The sequence below is a fragment of the Thermobia domestica genome, chromosome 9, assembly GCF_964235325.1.
Source record: "Thermobia domestica chromosome 9, izTheDome1.hap1.1, whole genome shotgun sequence".
Classification (NCBI taxonomy): Eukaryota; Metazoa; Arthropoda; class Insecta; order Zygentoma; family Lepismatidae; genus Thermobia; species Thermobia domestica.
The window spans coordinates 18,927,888-18,951,972 of NC_137462.1; the positions used below are offsets into that span (position 1 = coordinate 18,927,888).

The 24,085-nt window shown below is 37.0% G+C and overlaps 1 protein-coding gene across 1 annotated transcript in view; it reads left to right on the forward strand.

Moving 5' to 3' along the window:
- The first annotated feature begins 703 nt into the window (after positions 1-703).
- Positions 704-24,085, forward strand: part of LOC145693930 (uncharacterized) — a 47,302-nt gene continuing 23,920 nt past the window's right edge. The window contains exons 1-2 of the mRNA XM_081770088.1: positions 704-882; positions 23,740-23,822. Coding sequence (XP_081626214.1) covers positions 863-882; positions 23,740-23,822 — 103 coding nt within the window. The 5' untranslated portion in view covers positions 704-862. The remainder of the gene's footprint in view (positions 883-23,739; positions 23,823-24,085) is intronic.

Below are 24,085 nucleotides of genomic sequence, written 5' to 3' on the forward strand. Positions count from 1 at the left end.
GTACGGAGAAATAAGAAGTGTTTGTAAGGACTATGACCTGACGAAAGAAGTAGTACAGACAATTAAGACTAATGGCAGTCTACATCAACACAACACCAACAATAGTGCATCCAGTTCCAGCGCCTCGGCTAGCTGCGACGTCATCGATGATGACTTATTTCCATTCAACTGATTTACAAATCAGGTGAGTTGTTGATGGATTTTATTGTAAATTAAAATCATGTATGTTGTTTGTTAAGTCTTCAGCGAATAAAATTCAACATTTCAAATTTCACTGTCTCATTCATAATCCTACACAAACACACACACACACAAAAGGAGGTTTAAAATCTTCAATGTGGGTTTAGGTTAGCAGTTCAAAATCTAGCTTCTTCTTTTTTTTTTTTTTTTTTTTTTTGCGTACAAAAGGTTATTTCTGAAGGCCATCTAGCCTATTTTCTTCAGAGGTTGTTGGCAACACTGCCTGAACCCTTCGGACGCCACTGTCTTCATGATGGGTCGAATAAATATAGTGATGTAATTATACTTCTGTGATTCTTGTCTTCTTTGTATGTATTGAATTTTTTTTTTCCCTTTTTTGCCATATTATTTATTTAAAACGTAATTTTATCTCTAATTTTATTGTGGCAGGATGTATAATCACGTATAAAAGAAAGCGTCCATTGTTATTCCAAAATTGACTCTGTTCTCTAGTGACGGTATATTATTTTAAAACATACCCATTGTTTATTTTTGTTTGTTTTTATATTACAAATGGTCAAATTTTCTTTAAAATTGTTTGTGTGAAAGAAAACAAAATTGTTCAGTTACATCCAGGAAGCTCGACTACGCTTGACAGCGTGGGAGCTAATACAACAACAAAATGGGACAGTATTTTTCAAGGTTAGTGTATTAGTTAAATTTTAACTTCCAAAAATATTTAGATCTAGTCTAGTTTAGTAAGAACAGTTCCTATAAAAATCGAAAAACTGAGAAAATCTTTTTAGCACTTTAAACGGCAAGCCCCAAAATCAGATGTTTTATCCTACAACAGATTTCAGATGAGAAGCGGCATGGCCTTGAGTTGGCTTTACGCGGCGTCCAATTGGCTTTGAGCGGTGTTGACAATTCGCGACAAGCAGTTCTGCACGCTGACTTCTCGCGCTACTGCGAATCTTGACAATAGCAGAGGCGCTTATTAGAAATATTGTATTAGCACATTAACTGCTCACTTTACGAAGTAGAGAAAAGAATTACGAACACATACGTGAAAACTACATCTTTTTATGATAACTGGTTGTCATGATACACGCTTTGAAAGGTTTCCATATAAAACAATTAGTAAAACGAGCGTTGAGTCCCGTCTAATTTCCAGTGGATTTTTCTTCGATTTGGAAATGGAACTCAACTTTTATTAAAGGATAATCAGGGGTGTAACCAACAGGTTGTTCTAGGGGAACATTACTTTCAGGGGGAGGAAAGCTTTTCACACATTAAAAACAGAACAAATGACCTCTTTCAGAATATGAAAGCATTTTAACTCACCATGTATACTATACACATATTATGTTTCCTCGATGCTACCTTAACAAAAGACGGATCTTAACAGTACTGAAGTTGAAAAGCGGATTGTAAGAGATAAATCAATAAGCTATTCATAAGAAAACAAATGCTGTTTCTAGCAGTCTGTTTATCCGACTTTGTGTTTATGTAGGTTAAAATACTAAAAGGAAAAAACTCGAAAAAATATCAACTCAGATACTATTATGCAATAATATAGTAGTGAGAGATCCTGGGGGACTGAGGGAGCCAGGGCCCCTCATTTTATTTGTAAATGTGCAATATTAGGCATAATTTGAATGCAATTTGTCTTAAAATCATCATATATGCTTTCTGCACCTGAATGCACCCCCCCCCCAATTTACAGAGAAATCAGCGTCCTTGTAATTAGGTACAGAAACTGTATTGATGATGTTTTCTTTTTTCTTTTTTTAAAAATCTTATTTTATTATAAACGTTCCTAATTTGCATTAATTATTAAATAAGTTTACTAAACATATACTAGATGAACCTCATTTCGGGGCTGGAAATAGTTTGGAAAGTCAAGGCCCGCTTTTCCCCCGTTTCTACACCCTTGAGAATAGTAAGCGATCGAATTAAATAACAAGCCTCTGCAATTTGATTCATATATATATATATATATATATATATATATATATATATATATATATATATATATATATATATATATATATATATATATATATATATATATATATATATTCGATTCCCGGCGGGAGCTCATGTGGAAGAACAGAAGGTATGGGACATTCGTAATATTGTTTTGAAATTGCCTTCATGCAAGATTCTTCCTTATTCGACAGAAGAAACGCAGTATGATTTTTTTTCTTCGTTTCAATACCTTACGTATGTGTGGCCAATTACGTACTCCTTCTTTACTCCTCTAGCAGGGACGCAAAAGCACCAGGCGTCTGAGTGGTGTCATAAATTATTGTAACCCAAAACAAACTCGACCATATCGTGTTGCTTACGAATCAGATGGATTGTTGTTGTGAGACCTACATCAAGTATAAGAGTATGTTATTACATGGAAGCAAAGGAGCTGATTGTGTGTGTAGGAACGCAACTTCTCTTCTTGTAGCATAAACAGAATTCATCAGTGTCTAGGTTGCTTTCTTTCGTGCTAGTTCATTTGTTCTCCAAAATTATAGTTGACAATGTCTTTAAGGTAACCGAGTACAAGTGCGGAATTTTCTTTAAAAAAAAAAAAAAAAAAAAAAGTGCTACGAAGTGAAGCTCGAAGAATTATTTTTTGTGTTTACAATTTTTGGAACTCATAATAAAAAATTTACAAGAGTCAGATTCAGACAATGGCGAAATATTAATTGACATAGACGATAGTGAAAGTAGTGTTGAAGACGAACGTTTAGCAGTTCCACTGGAATAAGTTAATAGGTAGGTTATTCAGTTGCTATATATACTTCTAGGATACACAGCCAAAATCTTTGAGTTTGCTGGAATAGTATATTTACATTGTGAATAATGTTGCCAATGTATGTGTAATAATCTCAACTAGAGGAAGAGCGAGAAGGGAAAGGGGAGTCCGAAATCCGGCAACACCGCGCGGAATATCGCACAGCATTGGCTACTGCCCGTGATGCTTTACATCTGAAAAACACAATAGGACTAGTTGCGTGCGCTGGCCTTTATAAAGGGTAGCAACGTGTGCATAACAGGATATGCGCATGGCTCTCAGGAATGGACCAGGTGTGCATCTAATGGTGTGATATCAAGTTTCACCTTCTCGAGACACAGGGAAAAACGAATGTTATACAAAGTGCTAAGTAGGTGCTGCATTCTTAGTACAGGTTACGTGAAAATCAGAGGTGAAAGTGAGGGGGAATGCTTGTTATGCCGTCCCCCCATCTCGAAAAAATATGTACGACGTCCCCCCAGTTTCTAACAGATTACAATAGGCAAAGATATGCAGGGGGAAGGAGGTGACGTCATGTCGCTACCTACCGCCCCCCCCACATTTTTAGATCCTCTTTTACTCATGGTGAAAATTGATATGCTTTATAGGCAAGGGCGCCGATTTCTCTGTAAATTTGGGGGGCATTCAGATGCAGGAAGTATATATACGAGGATTTTAAGACAAATTGCATTCAAATTATGCCAAATATTGTATATTCATAAATACAATAGGGGCTCATATGAGCTTTGGGGGGCCTAGCTCCCCGGCCCCCCAGGATCAGAGCCCTTGTTTATAGGTTATAATGCAATTTCCCTAAAGAAGGAAGAGGGTAAAGTTGGATATTAGGGAGATGAGCTTTCTTTTTAAATCCTTAAAATATATCAATCTTGATGTAGGTACACAATACAACATATTTATATTTTACAAGACATAACACTAATTTCTTCTTCATATGTCCCGTATTTGCCAGCGTGTAATATGCCATTACAGCCTAATGATATTATGTTTTTAATAGAAGGGTGCCCGAAATTTTTTGCACCGACTGTACTTGACGTTTAACAAAAAATTTCTGGCTGTTCATATAATTCGTAATATTGTTCATTATTCTATTTCAAATTAACATGGAAAAACTGTAAAAAAATCATTGGGAATGATAGTTTTGGGAATCAATATCTTTATTTATATTTTAAATTAGTTATAAGTCTTGTATATGGATGTGTAAATGGATTATTACAATTCTTACGGTGTCAGTGCTATCCGAAAATATAGATCCACTATTGGACGGAACTTTCCAGATCAAATAACCAATCTAAAATTCGACAGAATTTTCAGGACCACCCTTCACCTCTCTTTTAGATACCTAGGTCCTTCTAAAATCTAGTTTAATCCAGATTTTACCAAATTTTATTCGTTTCAAAGCCCCACCGCCAAAATGCTTTGTTTTGATTGGCTGATAAACCCACGCTATGATATTAGGGCGCAATTATTCCATTCCTTGCAAGAATTCCGCTGAAGACGCCGGAGTAGGATCTGCCAGCATATAAAAGTCAAAAATTAGCTGGAAAAGCTGCAGTAAAAGGTAAAATAAGATAATAGTTGAATAACCACCATCCAGGAAGTTAAGGAGCCATAAATTTGCTAGCTTTTCATAGTAAAAACCGGACTAAAAAGAAGAAATAGGAAGTGCAATTTAGGGACGCCATGATTTCATATACCGATCGCTATGGACAGGATTCCGAAGTAGTGTGATTTCCGTTTTCTTTCCTAAAACCGGTTCTGAAGATTAGTGTTTCCCCTGATATTTTCACCTCCAATTTTCCTGCTAATTAAGGGTTATAAGACCTGTCCATATATAGATTTGTTTATGTAGGTAGCGAGTGATTCTTTTTTCTTAACATATATGGCGGTATTCAATTTTGGCGTTGTTAAGATAGGTAGAATAATGTACGTGTAAATTAAGCAGGGGGCTCCTATCTGACTCCCAAATTGGGAGTACGGCTTCCAGCGGGATGAGTTGAACATGTAGTTTGTTCCGGATTCCTGCCCCTTCAGGGCAGGGGTCCTATTGTTAGTCAACACTTTGATATGTCCCCTCGGGGCATTGATTAAACACTCAAGAATGTGATTTAGTAAATACAGGGCCAGTTGGCCCTGTTCCTTTCTTTCCTTTTCCTTTCGAGCCGATTTAAAATGGTGAAATCTGAATGTTTTCTGTGTATATTTATTAGTATAACATGTATTAATGTAGTGTGTAGTATGGATGTGGCATGTATGTGTTTGTAATGTAGTATCATTAGCAATTGTAGTTAAGTGATGTAAGAGTGTGTGAAATTATGGAGTATGGACAGTGTATCATTTACTATTCACATTTTCGTATTCAATCAATCGCTAAACGCAACATATCAATCTATAGTAATATCAGAAATTCAAAAGTGAACGTAATATAGTATAACAATTCCGTGTACAAGGTCACATTCAGTTGTTCAAGGGTTAATTATATCGTCGCTAGCCCTAGTGTCAAAAGTCAGTACTAACCGCCATTCTTCTGTCGAGGCACTTAGTGATTTAGTTTTCATGGAATTGACCTTTCTTTTCGAAATAAAACCTAGAAGGTATAATTCACAGCCCATATGAATGTACAGTTAGGTCAAGTGACCCAAAATTAATATATTCTGAAAGTTTCAACATTCTGTATAGTCTAGAAATCGAGATATTTAAGTAAATAAACAATACGTAATTTTTAACAGAAGTCGGGCGATATGATGCTAGTTCTTCGCTTTGAAATTATATTAAATGTTCATTTTTCTTCGTGGCTGCAGAAGTTTATTGTTGCTGCAGAATTTCATAAACATTAAACATTATCGCAGATAATTCTATTTTCAGTGAACATACGTAGGATTTTTTTTCTTTCTTCTTAATAAAGCTACCGAGTATTACATAGTATTGTGTGTGGGATGAAAAAGTCTTGGGTTCGAGTGAGGTTGTCGTGCGGTGATCGGAATGGGAAATGTTTGTAGTGATTATAGATTTTAAAGTGTTAGGATGAAATGCGTATATAGGCTGGGCGTAGATAGAGGAAACAGGGTGTTTGTGAAATATAGCGACGTAGTAAATGAAAAGATAATGATATGAATATTATATGAATATTAATAAGTATATGAATATTGTAGTAAATGAATATAGAATATAGGACACCCATATAGTTAAATATATAGTAGCCCAGTGAATACTTCGCCGTGTGTTGACATATAGATATTGAATAGATACGTGTAACTACAAACATCTCAGGTTCTGACCCCTGCACCATGATATCACGCGGACCGGAGGGCGATATATAGTCGGACTATGGTAATACTTTGTAGTTTTATGTGTTATAATAATAATCAACCATAGTAATACCATCTGATAGAATGGGTAGCATCATATAACCGCTGACTAGACATATTGAATAATAAATTATGAAAAGACAATAGTAGTTATACAACAGGGCTGTAGTGAATTATATTTTCTGGTCAGTTTTAAAATAGAATATCCTGCTCCGTGAGATTTTTTTTTCTTCACGTTACCTACTCAGGCTAGCTTACAATGTTCATGGAGGCGACGGTTCGGACAGGGGTACAGAAGCAAAACAATTAATTATTGAAATTTATTATTCACGTACCCGGATGTCGACCCCTAGTCCCTTTAAGTATTTTCATTTCTTTTCTTAGTTTAATTAGACGAGGGAAATTAACGACATCCCAGACTGTGGCGTGTCTGCGCAGGGTAGCTATCGGTGAGGTTTGGCCATAGAAATCACCGATCCGAAATTCAGTTTATTTAATTTTTTTTTATTTTGGCAAATCACTAATTAGGGATATCTTAACTTTTACTCTAGTTTCATTACTGTCCTAGAACCTTCTTAGTTCTTCTGACGGGTCGAATATTTTTTTTGTCTTACTTAGAGATTTCAAAATTAGGGACGAAGTTACCCGGTCCCTTCCCCCTCTCCTTTTAACCTGCTGGTCTGGGCCGGATACGGGGATCGGATTTCAATCTTACAAACAAACTCTTGTGGGATTGGGATCTGATGGACACAGAACTTGCATCCTTGGCAGCAGGGACTCCCTCTTAGTTTACGTATTTAAGTAAACCACCCTCTTTCGGCATATGTGAATATTTTTGGCTATGAGTTGTTATATATTTAAATTCGATCACTCTTCTGAGTAGTGAGTAGTACTTTAATCTTTCTCCTTTCGTTGGCGCCGCTTTCTCTCTCTTGTCTCGTTCTTCCTTCTTACTTCGAGATTTTTTTTAAATTTTTCAACCTCCCCCCCCAGATTTTGAACTTGTTGCTCACGATTTATTTAACATACAACTCTGATCTGAAATTACCAGCTGAGACGTTGCAAGACACGATTCATGGATAGAGTAGATAATGATTGGGTCCTCCATCACATTTTGACCTATCGCCGAAATGAACAAAGACTTCATATCTGACGACACTTCAATTACGTTCTGTCACCGTCATCCTTTTAAGTTTTTTTTAACCTATTGGTCACTTTCCTTCCGTTTTGATTTTCGATTACCTCGTAGTTGATCTGGGCCCAGAAATTGTATTTTAGGTTATCTAGTTATATCTTTAGGAATGTTCTATGTTACGTGCCTGCCTCACAAAGTTTTTTTTTTCACGATTTAAGCACGAACTGATTATATAAAAGTGAAAATTTATAGATGCGCGGTATCAGGTAAAAAAAATCGATTTTCTTTTTCATATGTAATGTCGGAAGTCATTTGTTTTCTTGGACAATGTTTGCAACCTTTTAAAAAAAATTATTGTTGGGGTGATTAATTTAAATGTGTGCGCATTTATAATAAATATATATATATAAAGAAATGAATACGTCAAAATGTATATGTAATTAGTATGTGAATATGATTTTAAAGTAAAAGTATGATATTAAATGTATTATGAATATATGTAAGAGCGCTCGTGTCTGTCCCCCTAAACGTGTATTGGTTGCTATAGTTACCAGTAAGTTCTCCGACGAATGTAAGAATGTAGATTTTGTTAAGAATACCGCCGTGCACTTAAGTAATTTTCCTTTTCTTTTGAATAAATGTAAATGGTACCTTATGTAATTATGTAATGGCATGTATTGGAAAGTAACGGCAGGTCCAAACGTAACTCATATCACAACGAATATTAACCCTGAACTACCAACCTAAAGCCATTGTGGAAAGTGCACCTGGAATCCTTCTCACCTGTATATGTATCCTGTGACTTGACCAGTTTTTTTTATCCTCAATTTAAATCTTCTTACTCAGTACACCTGTGGAAGATCATTTTAACTCCGAACCATGTATAAATATATACGAAAGTGATCCTAGAGAAAGGTCTCATGACGTGTCCCATTATTAAATAAATAATTTGAAACTATTCAAATAATAAGTTTGGAAATGGATCGTCTCAGAGGAGAAACATCCTCTAGTGAAAGTTGTTTTTCTTAAGATCCCTAGATGGGTAAAGCGTCGTAATGTGCGATTGCAGACATAAACTGTTATGAGTTACAAACCCAAATATAGACGATAAATGGTTTTTGTAAACCGATAGTTAGATATATATATAGATATATAAATGACCACAAACTAAGTCAAATGGAGCGAAATGGTTTGGACACTATGAGTAGTGCGTGATCTGTGATTTGAACGCTCAAAATCATTAATATTTTATTACGCGATGTGAGGTAGAGACTCATATAATTTCTGATACACCAAAAAGTTCTTTTTTTTCTCTCCTCTACATTAGCTCTTTTTATTTTTTTTAACGTTTTCTTCTTTCAATATTGGCGACCGTTGACTTAGGACAGTTACCATGGAAACAATTGTTTTCCCTGGTAACGAATCTGAAATTATTTATTAAACACTGTTTAGGATCGAGCACATATTGACTTGGCCACAAAAGGGTGAATAATTAAAAATGGTCATAGTGAGATTAAATAATTATAGTCGTTGGCTGTTCTGCTATCTTTGTCTCTCTCTATAGAAAGGGGGAAATGAAGGAATCTGTCAAAATTTGAATTCTAAAAATTTGAAAATGCTGGAAGTTGACCCAAGGAGGGAATCAGATAGGAGTCCTTTAATCTATGAACAGTATCTGGAGAGTAAGTTTTGTTAGTCTGTAAGTATATAATTGCATGTGTGTTTATATTGTGTCCTTTTTGTACGGAAGCTATGGCAACCAATAGAGAAGTTGTCGTATCACACGAGAACGCGGAAGTCTCATGTACACAATGTACGTTAGACATTAATGAGAAAAGAGCTCGCGTCTCCCGTAGGCTAGTGAGGTGTCACGAGTGTGGGCTGAAATGGATTCATTTCAGTTGTACCAATTTAGAGGATACTGCTGAAAATGCAGAAAAGGTCCAGGCTGGTGAGATAATTAAATACTGTAAAGAATGTGAGGGAAAGCTCCACCAGTCGCGTGAACCCATGAGTCTATCCTCTGAGAAAGAAATTGAACATCCCGATTCAGACGGGGAGCGAGGGTATAGTACCCCGAAGAACTGACGCCAAATATCTCCAGTGGAGATATCTGACCTCGATGATGATGAAAGAAATGGGGATTCAATTGGTGATTTACCGGAAAACCTGAATGGTGATAAAACCAAAGAAGAGCAAAGGAAGACTGTGTCATCTAATAATGATACTCTCCTCCTTTCATTACAACAGATGTTACAAAAAATAGATCGGGATAATCAACAGATGAGGTATGAAATGAATGAAAATAGCCGGGAAATGAGACGCGAAATAAATGAGAAATTTGACACCTCGAACCAAGAAACCGAATCTCGATTCGAGGTACTAACCCAGAAAATAGACAACATATGTTCGGACTTTGCTTCCTCAATAACCACATTGAGGGAGGAAATGTCTACTGAAATTGACCTGGTCAGATGCGAGGCTCAGCAATCTATAAAGCAACTTCAACAGGAGACTGAGGGTAAATTCGATCATGTAAATTCAGAATTTGAACGAATAGATACCAAATTACATAAGGTCAACAATAAACTAGAAACACAGCAGGCTGAAATTGATAATTTAAAGTCAACTTTATCAAATTTATCACTGGAAACCAAACGGGAACCAACTGACCAAAAAATTTTGAAAATTCAGGACGAAATAGTAAATATTCAAAAAGAAATAACGAAACCAAGTCGCGAAAAATCAGAGGTAGCCTATCCTTTCCCCGGTAGCGATTCCCCGGAAATATTACCTGCTATAACAACTACCTGTAGCGCAGGAAAAGAAAATCCGATGTCAGGTGATGCACGGGATATTACGATGCACTACCCCATGCATCGGTCAGAACTAAAGTCGTGGTTTGATTGTAATAGTGTGCCGAATCAGTCGAGTGTTGTGACGACTACGGTCACTAGCGTGAGTGCTCCCTCCTTACATGGGGGTATACAATCACATAGCGTGTTGCCGGGAAGAGGAGATGGGTACCATCCTGAGTCGTTGTTCACGGGTGCGGTTGGTCCGGGGATGGAGCCCAACATAGTCAATACGACCAACAGAATCCCTTTTAATTATATGGGTAATTATAACACCGCTACGACGTCGTCGGTGGTAAATCCGGTGACTACTCCGATTGTGCAAGATAATATGTTAATTCCCACTAACTATTCCCCTGCTTATGTTAGTATGGGTTCCAAGGTTTCGTTGAGGGACATCGAACGTTTTCCCACGTTTGATGGGAATATCACCAATGGACTGCCTCGTGTTTTCCTGCGTAGATTGCAGCAGTGCTTGGAAATGTATCGGTTGACTGATAGAGAACGCTTGCAAATAGTTGAGAAACTTTTAATTGCAGCATCAGGCGCGTGGTTTGCCTCTATTAAATACAGCATCCATACATTTGGCGATTTTCTGATCCTTTTTAAGGAAGAATATTGCAATGAGCATATAGAAAGGCTTCAAAAACGCAACCTTCAATCTTTAAGGTATGATCGAGCCAAGTATGGGTCCCTTTTGGACTATGCTTGGAAGATCATAGAATTGTACTACCAGATCGCTGAAAATCCATCGCAAGCCGAACTAGTAGACATTATAGTGAACGCTCTTCCACCAGATGAGTCGCGGGCTATTGCTTCCCATTTGTGCCAAACGGTGCGAGAAGTTACGTCACGCCTAGCTGCCCTGTGTGGGAAAGAAACTGGAGGCCCACCAAAGAGGTATTTCGCCCGGCAAGCAAAAATTGTGAAACCTGTGAAAAGCAAGGCAACGGCTAGTTGCCAAACGGACTTTCTGAGTTACACCCAAGCTGGATCTCGTTATCCGAGTGGGTGTGGCTCGGAAAGCAATCAATATAATGGTCGACGTCTGTACCGTAACCGGCCGATGTTTAACAATCGCCGGGGTTATCGCCCCTATGACCGCACAATGGGGGAATCGAACCCGAATAGGGACGATAATAGGAGGAACTTTAACGGGGCGTACCGGAGAAGAGAAAACGGTAATGGTCAAGGCAGTAATGTTAATAATAATAGTGCAAACAGATCTCAGAGTTCTGCCCCTTCGCAAATACAAACTAATGGCGGAAATGGAATTCTAGCGAATCGAGGGGTTGATAGTCGCGAGACTGCTGTCAAATCGACAAACTAATTCCGCAACTACCTGGTGAAATGGGGGAGGATAGTTGCGGGAAAATATACCCCATTATTTTGAAAAACCAGACTGACCACGAATGTAAATCTAATTTGTGGACACAGAATTTATCATTTCGGGACTCGTTACAATTTGTTATAAAATTTGTTATAGATGAGGAACCCTTTGCTTCAAGTGAAGAACGCTATTTTTCTACCTCTCCCAGCCTACGAGGAAGTATCGGCGGCGTTGAACTTGTCGCTACAATAGATAGTGGCTCGGAGCTCTGCCTAATGGACTGGGAGGTGTGGAAAAAATTAAAGCAACGGTTTCCATCCGCTAAATTGAGACCATACACGGGCCTTACACTTGGCGCTTTCGCTGGAAAAGAAAGTTTTTCGGTTCAGTGCGTTCAAAATTTTAACCTAAACATACAAAATCATATATTCGAAATAGCCATCTTCGTCATAAAATATTTGCGAACGGACCTAATACTGGGATGTCCGTTTCTGGACAAATTCCATTGTATCATTGACCGGGAAAAGAAAGAGATTAGAATGAAAGATAGTTTAGGAAACACTGTTGTCGTTCCTACGGATCGACCGAACATAATGCTAGTGAAATTACCAGTGGAAGAGATTGCAATCGGTGAATCAGGATGGCCGGTGGTGGATCGACCCATGCTTGACCCCAGTTTAAATTGTCAAGCTGCCTGTGCAGTGACACCTCTCCACAAGGGAGGGGTTAACAGGGGAGATCAGCTGGATCCACTCCTGGGCACCGAATGCAATGTCTCGGAACAAGAGATTGATTCATATATTGCCACTCGGGATGACTTACCATCACCGATTAAATTAGGTCTTCGAAAATTATTAATAACGTACCGTTCTCTTTTCTCTGAGTACCCACGCCGCGTTAACGCGCCTCCCTATAAAATACAGTTGAAGGATGAAGAACCAGTTGTTGGACCATGTTATTCCGTTCCTCAGGCTATACAACCTGAGTTTGAAGCAGAGTTGAATAAATGGTTACGGTTGGGGATAGCAATAGAACAAATGTCTCCATATCGAAATCCTATTCATGTCGTCCGGAAGGCCTCTGGCGGTGTACGTCCGGTTTTAGATCTGAGGGCTACCAACTCAAAAATTATATCTCCACAGGTGCAGGTAGAACCTATCAATGAGTTACTACACCGTGTTTCGCAGGCAATGTGGTTTTCGTCGTTTGACGCGTCAAGTGCATATTATGGGATCAGTTTACACCCAGACTCTTACCAATGCACCAGTTTTGTGTACAAGGGAAGACAATATTGCCTTACTGTTCTGCCACAGGGGTTGAAAAGTAGTCCTGCTGTATTTCAATCGGTAATGACAAAATTTTTTAATGACTCGACCCGTTCTTTTGTTATTTTGTACTTAGACGATGTACTAGTAAAATCAACTATTGAAGAAGAGCATTTGGCTCATTTAAAGAGAACTTTCGAAATCTTTAAACAAGCAAATTTTTCATTAAATTTCAAAAAATGTAAGTTCTTTGCACGGGAAATCAAATTTTTAGGACATATAATTAGTGGCAGAACAATAAGGGTTGATCCTCGACTCAATGAGCCAATTCGTTGTTTTCCAGTACCGAAATCCAAGAAAGCATTACAGAAGTTTTTAGGGCTTATAGGATGGAGGCGAAAATTCATCCCAAACTTTTCTGGTCTCACTGCTAATCTGTATCAACTCCTGAAAAAGGATCAGAAATTCGTACTGAATAACGAAGCCTTGGAAACTTTCAATAAACTGAGAACTCTTCTTAGTAATCCACCTGCATTAAGTCAGCCGGATTTCTCTTTGCCTTTTCACATCCATAGTGATGCGTGCATGGAAAATTTGGCTGGCCTACTTGCACAATATCCTTCAGATAAAGATAATCCTAACGTCATTGGATATGCCAGTCGACGGGTGAAACCCTATGAGTTGTCTCTTTCAATATCTCAGCTGGAACTCCTGTCAGTCCTGTTCCTCTGTGAACATTTTGAGCAGTATATCATGGGTCGTACTACTTATGTCCATACAGATAACGCGGCAGTCACACATGCATTCACCCAAAAGAACCTTGAGCCACGAACCACCCGCATTCTATTGAAACTGCAGAAATTTGATTTAATTTTTCAACACTGTCCAGGCAGAGAAAATTTTGTAGCCGACACAATTAGTAGATACCCACCGGAGGTATTGCTTGAGCCCGAAACACATTATGTTCATTTTTTAACCAAAACGCAGGATGCTGATATTAATCTAGACTTTATTCGAGAAAATCAAATAACGGATGAATTATGTAAGAACCTGTTAAAGCAATATGAAAACAACCGTAATCTGGACAGAGTAACAATGTACTGTGGGTTAATTTATATTAAACCTTTGCGTGTTCAGAAATGGCTCTTAGTGATACCGCAGAGTTGTATATCCCAAATTATCAGTGTTGTCCATTCTACCGGTCACTTTGGAGTTCAAAAGTGTTATCGTTTTTGTCGAGCTATATTTTATTGGAAGAATCAAAAAACCACGATTAAAAACTTCATACGAAATTGCATAGAATGTGCCGAAACAAAGTTTACAAACCGTGCTATAGCTAAGCAGGAATATCATATTCAAGCCACCGTACCCCATGAGACTCTGGGGGTGGACCTTATTGGAAAATTGCCACCCAGTCAGGGATATTATTATATTTTATCTCTAACAGATATTTATTCTCGTTTCGTTACTTTCCTTCCACTGAAAAAGGCTCATACTAAGGAAATAATCACAGTATTAGAGAGACGATACTTTCATCTATTGCCTTACCCACAGGAATTCTTATCCGATAAAGGACCACAGTTCCAATCTAAGTTATGGCAGGACTTTTGTAACAAATATAAAATTAAACATAAGAAAACTTCCAGTTATTCCCCGCAGGCTAACGGCGTTACAGAACGTAGCCATAAAGAACTCAATAGATTAGTTAGATTATGGTGTCATGAGGATCAAACTACTTGGCACAAGTACTTAGTCAAAATTCAGGATCTCCTAAATAATTCATATTGTTCCAGTATTGGCTGTACGCCTGCGGAACGCTTTCTTAGTTATTCTGCCGTTGATAGCTATAGGAAAGTGTTCCCATGGCCCAAAGAGTTAGATTCCGTAGATAACCGTTTCCGATACGCTGAAGTAGAGGTAAAATTAAAAAGTCATACTAAACAGTCGTCAAACGCTATAAATCTGCAAGAAGGGCAATTAGTGATGTTGAAACTGCATAATTTATCCTCACTTCTAAAGCATGAGTCAGCAAAATGGATAAAAGTCTATACCGGCCCGTTTTTAGCAGTTAAATTATTGAAAAATTGCGCTGTATTACACAATCTAAAAGGTGAAAGTATCGGAACTCACAATTTCCAGCATCTTAAGCTTTTCAACTGTACTGAGGACAAGAAACGGGAACTTCTATCTCAATACCCAAAGTGAATGTTACACTGTCTCATTTGAGTGCATGAGAGTATGAGTGAGTAGTTAGTTTATTAGTATTAATACATGTTAATTCTATTCAACAAAATTTTGTTATTCAAACAAAATTTTTTTTAACGACGCCGGGGAACTGTAATATGCCATTACAGCCTAATGATATTATGTTTTTAATAGAAGGGTGCCCGAAATTTTTTGCACCGACTGTACTTGACGTTTAACAAAAAATTTCTGGCTGTTCATATAATTCGTAATATTGTTCATTATTCTATTTCAAATTAACATGGAAAAACTGTAAAAAATTCATTGGGAATGATAGTTTTGGGAATCAATATCTTTATTTATATTTTAAATTAGTTATAAGTCTTGTATATGGATGTGTAAATGGATTATTACAATTCTTACGGTGTCAGTGCTATCCGAAAATATAGATCCACTATTGGACGGAACTTTCCAGATCAAATAACCAATCTAAAATTCGACAGAATTTTCAGGACCACCCTTCACCTCTCTTTTAGATACCTAGGTCCTTCTAAAATCTAGTTTAATCCAGATTTTACCAAATTTTATTCGTTTCAAAGCCCCACCGCCAAAATGCTTTGTTTTGATTGGCTGATAAACCCACGCTATGATATTAGGGCGCAATTATTCCATTCCTTGCAAGAATTCCGCTGAAGACGCCGGAGTAGGATCTGCCAGCATATAAAAGTCAAAAATTAGCTGGAAAAGCTGCAGTAAAAGGTAAAATAAGATAATAGTTGAATAACCACCATCCAGGAAGTTAAGGAGCCATAAATTTGCTAGCTTTTCATAGTAAAAACCGGACTAAAAAGAAGAAATAGGAAGTGCAATTTAGGGACGCCATGATTTCATATACCGATCGCTATGGACAGGATTCCGAAGTAGTGTGATTTCCGTTTTCTTTCCTAAAACCGGTTCTGAAGATTAGTGTTTCCCCTGATATTTTCACCTCCAATTTTCCTGCTAATTAAGGGTTATAAGACCTGTCCATATATAGATTTGTTTATGTAGGTAGCGAGTGATTCTTTTTTCTTAACATATATGGCGGTATTCAATTTTGGCGTTGTTAAGATAGGTAGAATAATGTACGTGTAAATTAAGCAGGGGGCTCCTATCTGACTCCCAAATTGGGAGTACGGCTTCCAGCGGGATGAGTTGAACATGTAGTTTGTTCCGGATACCTGCCCCTTCAGGGCAGGGGTCCTATTGTTAGTCAACACTTTGATATGTCCCCTCGGGGCATTGATTAACACTCAAGAATGTGATTTAGTAAATACAGGGCCAGTTGGCCCTGTTCCTTTCTTTCCTTTTCCTTTCGAGCCGATTTAAAATGGTGAAATCTGAATGTTTTCTGTGTATATTTATTAGTATAACATGTATTAATGTAGTGTGTAGTATGGATGTGGCATGTATGTGTTTGTAATGTAGTATCATTAGCAATTGTAGTTAAGTGATGTAAGAGTGTGTGAAATTATGGAGTATGGACAGTGTATCATTTACTATTCACATTTTCGTATTCAATCAATCGCTAAACGCAACATATCAATCTATAGTAATATCAGAAATTCAAAAGTGAACGTAATATAGTATAACAATTCCGTGTACAAGGTCACATTCAGTTGTTCAAGGGTTAATTATATCGTCGCTAGCCCTAGTGTCAAAAGTCAGTACTAACCGCCATTCTTCTGTCGAGGCACTTAGTGATTTAGTTTTCATGGAATTGACCTTTCTTTTCGAAATAAAACCTAGAAGGTATAATTCACAGCCCATATGAATGTACAGTTAGGTCAAGTGACCCAAAATTAATATATTCTGAAAGTTTCAACATTCTGTATAGTCTAGAAATCGAGATATTTAAGTAAATAAACAATACGTAATTTTTAACAGAAGTCGGGCGATATGATGCTAGTTCTTCGCTTTGAAATTATATTAAATGTTCATTTTTCTTCGTGGCTGCAGAAGTTTATTGTTGCTGCAGAATTTCATAAACATTAAACATTATCGCAGATAATTCTATTTTCAGTGAACATACGTAGGATTTTTTTTTCTTTCTTCTTAATAAAGCTACCGAGTATTACATAGTATTGTGTGTGGGATGAAAAAGTCTTGGGTTCGAGTGAGGTTGTCGTGCGGTGATCGGAATGGGAAATGTTTGTAGTGATTATAGATTTTAAAGTGTTAGGATGAAATGCGTATATAGGCTGGGCGTAGATAGAGGAAACAGGGTGTTTGTGAAATATAGCGACGTAGTAAATGAAAAGATAATGATATGAATATTATATGAATATTAATAAGTATATGAATATTGTAGTAAATGAATATAGAATATAGGACACCCATATAGTTAAATATATAGTAGCCCAGTGAATACTTCGCCGTGTGTTGACATATAGATATTGAATAGATACGTGTAACTACAAACATCTCAGGTTCTGACCCCTGCACCATGATATCACGCGGACCGGAGGGCGATATATAGTCGGACTATGGTAATACTTTGTAGTTTTATGTGTTATAATAATAATCAACCATAGTAATACCATCTGATAGAATGGGTAGCATCATATAACCGCTGACTAGACATATTGAATAATAAATTATGAAAAGACAATAGTAGTTATACAACAGGGCTGTAGTGAATTATATTTTCTGGTCAGTTTTAAAATAGAATATCCTGCTCCGTGAGAATTTTTTTTTCTTCACGTTACCTACTCAGGCTAGCTTACAATGTTCATGGAGGCGACGGTTCGGACAGGGGTACAGAAGCAAAACAATTAATTATTGAAATTTATTATTCACGTACCCGGATGTCGACCCCTAGTCCCTTTAAGTATTTTCATTTCTTTTCTTAGTTTAATTAGACGAGGGAAATTAACGACATCCCAGACTGTGGCGTGTCTGCGCAGGGTAGCTATCGGTGAGGTTTGGCCATAGAAATCACCGATCCGAAATTCAGTTTATTTAATTTTTTTTTTTATTTTGGCAAATCACTAATTAGGGATATCTTAACTTTTACTCTAGTTTCATTACTGTCCTAGAACCTTCTTAGTTCTTCTGACGGGTCGAATATTTTTTTGTCTTACTTAGAGATTTCAAAATTAGGGACGAAGTTACCCGGTCCCTTCCCCCTCTCCTTTTAACCTGCTGGTCTGGGCCGGATACGGGGATCGGATTTCAATCTTACAAACAAACTCTTGTGGGATTGGGATCTGATGGACACAGAACTTGCATCCTTGGCAGCAGGGACTCCCTCTTAGTTTACGTATTTAAGTAAACCACCCTCTTTCGGCATATGTGAATATTTTTGGCTATGAGTTGTTATATATTTAAATTCGATCACTCTTCTGAGTAGTGAGTAGTACTTTAATCTTTCTCCTTTCGTTGGCGCCGCTTTCTCTCTCTTGTCTCGTTCTTCCTTCTTACTTCGAGATTTTTTTTAAATTTTTCAACCTCCCCCCCCCCAGATTTTGAACTTGTTGCTCACGATTTATTTAACATACAACTCTGATCTGAAATTACCAGCTGAGACGTTGCAAGACACGATTCATGGATAGAGTAGATAATGATTGGGTCCTCCATCACATTTTGACCTATCGCCGAAATGAACAAAGACTTCATATCTGACGACACTTCAATTACTTTCTGTCACCGTCATCCTTTTAAGTTTTTTTTAACCTATTGGTCACTTTCCTTCCGTTTTGATTTTCGATTACCTCGTAGTTGATCTGGGCCCAGAAATTGTATTTTAGGTTATCTAGTTATATCTTTAGGAATGTTCTATGTTACGTGCCTGCCTCACAAAGTTTTTTTTTTTCTCACGATTTAAGCACGAACTGATTATATAAAAGTGAAAATTTATAGATGCGCGGTATCAGGTAAAAAAATCGATTTTCTTTTTCATATGTAATGTCGGAAGTCATTTGTTTTCTTGGACAATGTTTGCAACCTTTTAAAAAAATTATTGTTGGGGTGATTAATTTAAATGTGTGCGCATTTATAATAAATATATATATATAAAGAAATGAATACGTCAAAATGTATATGTAATTAGTATGTGAATATGATTTTAAAGTAAAAGTATGATATTAAATGTATTATGAATATATGTAAGAGCGCTCGTGTCTGTCCCCCTAAACGTGTATTGGTTGCTATAGTTACCAGTAAGTTCTCCGACGAATGTAAGAATGTAGATTTTGTTAAGAATACCGCCGTGCACTTAAGTAATTTTCCTTTTCTTTTGAATAAATGTAAATGGTACCTTATGTAATTATGTAATGGCATGTATTGGAAAGTAACGGCAGGTCCAAACGTAACTCATATCACAACGAATATTAACCCTGAACTACCAACCTAAAGCCATTGTGGAAAGTGCACCTGGAATCCTTCTCACCTGTATATGTATCCTGTGACTTGACCAGTTTTTTTTTATCCTCAATTTAAATCTTCTTACTCAGTACACCTGTGGAAGATCATTTTAACTCCGAACCATGTATAAATATATACGAAAGTGATCCTAGAGAAAGGTCTCATGACGTGTCCCATTATTAAATAAATAATTTGAAACTATTCAAATAATAAGTTTGGAAATGGATCGTCTCAGAGGAGAAACATCCTCTAGTGAAAGTTGTTTTTCTTAAGATCCCTAGATGGGTAAAGCGTCGTAATGTGCGATTGCAGACATAAACTGTTACGAGTTACAAACCCAAATATAGACGATAAATGGTTTTTGTAAACCGATAGTTAGATATATATATAGATATATAAATGACCACAAACTAAGTCAAATGGAGCGAAATGGTTTGGACACTATGAGTAGTGCGTGATCTGTGATTTGAACGCTCAAAATCATTAATATTTTATTACCCGATGTGAGGTAGAGACTCATATAATTTCTGATACACCAAAAAGTTCTCTTTTTTTTCTCTCCTCTTTGTCAATTTTTTTAAAGTGTAATAAGTTTTTTTTTTTGCGTATGTCGCAAATCATAATTTTGCTTTAGCATGCCTAAGATATGATACATGTAATTATATTTTTTTTTCTTTCCATTTGTCAATATGATTGAATATACAAAAATTTACTAAAATATAACACTATGTACTCTATTAATATATAACCAAGAACTTGTGCTTTTAATATTTTCTTCATAATTACTTGTTTTGTTTTTTTTTTTCCTTTTCACTATGAATGTAATAAACTGTTTGTATCTTTGTAGTTAGTTGATTTTCCTTTAAACATATATACACTGTCCTGAGTGAGTGAGCGTGTGAATGCATGATAGATTTAATTTAGGTAACTTTAGTGATATCATTTGTCATATTAACATCTGTAATATATGTGTCATGTTTTAACGTATATGTGTTAAGGTAAATAACCTAGGTCATGAAGGACCGCTACTAATGGTTTAAATCGGCTCTAGGAGTGAAACAAAAGTAGCAGGATGAGCCTAAATACGACATCTTTCTTCCAGGAAGTTGAAATTCTTATTGATGCGATACATAAATTCATATTGAGTTTATAAGTCTGATTTTTTTTTTCCTCTTGGCTAATTCATATGTGTGGTCGATCCTAGAGAACAGAGTTCAGATGCTGGATGGTTATCAATCACCGGTCGGAATAACAGTACAAAGAATGATTTCACCTTTCTCGTTTCCAGGTCTAGGTCTGGGCAATCCCACGGTCGTGGTGCCTGGAGCTAGGTCTGGGTGGTATGAGGGAACATGTGTCTATCCCGAAGCATTCCAAAATTGAGTAATCTTTAATAACATTTAGAATGATTCATCTTTCAAGGACTTTCTCGACCTTTTACTATATTTCCGGAATTATCCAGTAATCTGTTTTTCTTATTAAAATACCCTATTTCTTTTCTTTCTTCTTTCCCTACCTCCTACTTTTACCCTTTTACTTTCTTCTCCTTCTTTTCTATTTCTAAATGAAAGAAAACGGAGTCATGATTGAGAGTAGTCGCTATTGGCACGGTCAATAAGTTGTTTAGATGAGTTTTCTTCGGGAGTCCGATATGGAGTAATCAACAATAGCAAGAAAGTTTATTGGAATTTACTTTATTGGAAAAATAATCCGGATTTCAATCAGTAGGTGATGTTTCGTAATCGTCCTCGTTAAAGAGAATTAATTTTAGCGACTTCTCTCCAGTACATTGCACGTTGTTGTTATTATTATTTTTTGTTCTTCGTTTTTTTTTTTTTTTTAACGTTTTCTTTCAAGCGTATAATACAGGGTTAGCATAAATGATTTATCCGTTTTGAAAAGGCTATATTTTCAAAAATATTACACGTACATGCATCAAAGATGTATGAAAAGAACCACAAACACACCAAGTTTGTATTGTGTATTCCAGATGGCAGCACGAGTCCATTCGATCGAGTGTGGCTACGAGGTTAGCACCTGTCGAAAATGAAGGGAAACCAAGAAAAAAGACGTCGAGTATCGTCTGGACGTGTGTTGTGTCACCAAAGGAGCACATACTGGACATTTGTAGACGGTGCATAAACTTGGAGAGTTTGAGGTTATTTTCATGTATCTTTCATGTACTTTTGAAAATATAGCCTTTTCAAAACGAATAAATCATTTATGCTAACCCTGTACCGATACTAATTTCCCTACTCTGAAAGTTAAAAAAACAGTGCATCTTATATGCTATTCAAAGATTTGTGTATCTCAATTTCGATAATTTTTTTTTCTGGATTCTGTGCTATTTGGTATCTTTCTTCGTTCCTAATGGTGTACAACATCGTTCCATTTGTGAACAGTTCAGTGACTCACTAAATGCCAGTGTATCTTTTTAATTTCATGTTCGCTGCTTGTTCTAACTTACTGCCCATGATAAAATGGTAGGTGTGGTATCGCACATGCCCGTAGCGAGCCCAAAAATTTAGGGGGGGCGGTAGAAGTTAGGGGGGCCCGACCCAATCATATTATACTTCATCACTTATTATAGTTTATTTGCAAGCTACCGTGAAACTTTTAGGGGGCCAACCAAAGTTTGGGGGGCCGCCCCTAGCCCCCCCCCCCGTGGATACAGGCCTGGTAACGCACATGGTAAGAGTAGCACCAGCCGCACAGCTCTCGAGGACGATGTCTCTTTGAACTCTGACTTAGGAAGATCCGGGCTCCCTGCAGCGTTGCCAGACTCACAGCTCGGAATTATTCCAAAACCTGATCGAAATTATGCTAGATTCGGTCATATTATGCTAGATCCTCATAATTACTAATTCAGAAGTTTTTAAAAGGAAACCAAAGTTGAGATGCGATGATGTATCTTAAAATACACAGAGTGCAAAAATACGAGGATAGAACTCAATGCTTCACGCACCAAAGCTTTGTAACTCAACTAAACTAGTGCAGTTATTGCCAGACTCACAGCTTTTGGCTTCTAAGAAGAATAAATAAAGAAAAATATGTCGTATAAATGAATGCAAAGTGTTTGTTTACATATTTTGAAAGAAAATGACATCGCAGTCAAAGGATTAGAAAATCCTGGGTGGAGCTACCAAAAAAATGCATCTCTGGGGTGGACTGGGTCAAAAACATGCCAAAAGGCCTTTGAGTCACCTGCATTTGTGTGCTATATGTTTCACCAACAAGCTACCGTCTGCAATAAAATTCATTTTCAGAAACACTAAATTGTTTTTATTCCCACGTCCTTTCTCTAAAGGTATCGGTAAAGGGATGACCTCCCGCCGTTTCGAACTTGCTTCGAACAATAAGGCTGCCTGTATGGTTTAGCGATTGTATGAATCAATGGGACAGGATAGGCCTACATTTCTGCCGTTCTTTTTCTTACAATTACTAACTTCTTTCTCATCTCCAGGTTCTGCGACTTTTTGATAAACTTGCTGAAATTATGCTAGATTTGGGCAGGATGCTAAAAGCAAGATGCTAGATGCTAAAGACATGCAAATTATGCTAGATCTAGCATCATTATGCTAGATCTGGCAACGCTGGCTCCCTGTGCCTATGAATGCAGCATTGTGCTGTTATCTGTTAGCATGCTACAGAATTAGTCTCGAAACTTTTTGATACTACCTCGTAACTTTGTTTTCTCCCTGAAAATATATAATTACTTATACAGTTTCATACGCCGGCCAATGCGATATTTACTTCTTCTATGGAATATCCAGCGTTGACGTAGGTCATCTTGTATTGCGCGGTCTCATGTCCCTCCCTCAAACATGCCCGTAAGGAGGACTACCAATATATGCGAGCTAAATTAAGTGTTCAAAAAATTCAACTTAAGTATTTAATAAAACAACGGTAACTATGTGCCATCATATTGATTGATATTTTCATAGCTAGAAGTCATTAAGCGAATCTTGAACAGGCGAAACAATTGTTTATGTATTTTTTCACAATTGTTGACGTTAAGCTCAAAATCTAAATAATTATAATCACATTTACGACTTTTCTAAAACTAAGAATCATTTGAGTGAAAGGTTCCAGATTTCTTGGCATCCCTGTACCAGTCAATGCGCAACAGAGCGCTGCAGCGCACAGTTTAGGAAATATATCCGCGCTTTGCAAAATTACGTACTTACTTTGTATAAATTTCTGTAGATGGTACTGCTCAAGTATTGAAAAAAATTGCTTACCTAATTTTTCTTCTTTTCATTTCAGAGACGAGAAAGAAAGGGAGATTATATCTAAAAGGTCGTTGAAAGCGGTGTTAGAGATTATCAACTTCCTGAAGGAAGGAAATAGTAAGTACAAATAAAGTATTTTCAATTCCTGTGGTTACAACATACCATTCTACCTTTCATAAAATAGAAGTTATATATTCGTATTATTGTCCGAGTTTACATCATGCCGTACTCAGGTTACGTTTACAAGCCAAAGTTAAGAAATCAGGGTCGTAGTGCGTAATAAGCTTGAAGCTACCCAAATATTCATAATGCAACCTAAAATTATGTTGCTGTTCATGATAATTGTAATTTTAGTACTGTTCCATTTATTTTGTATAGAT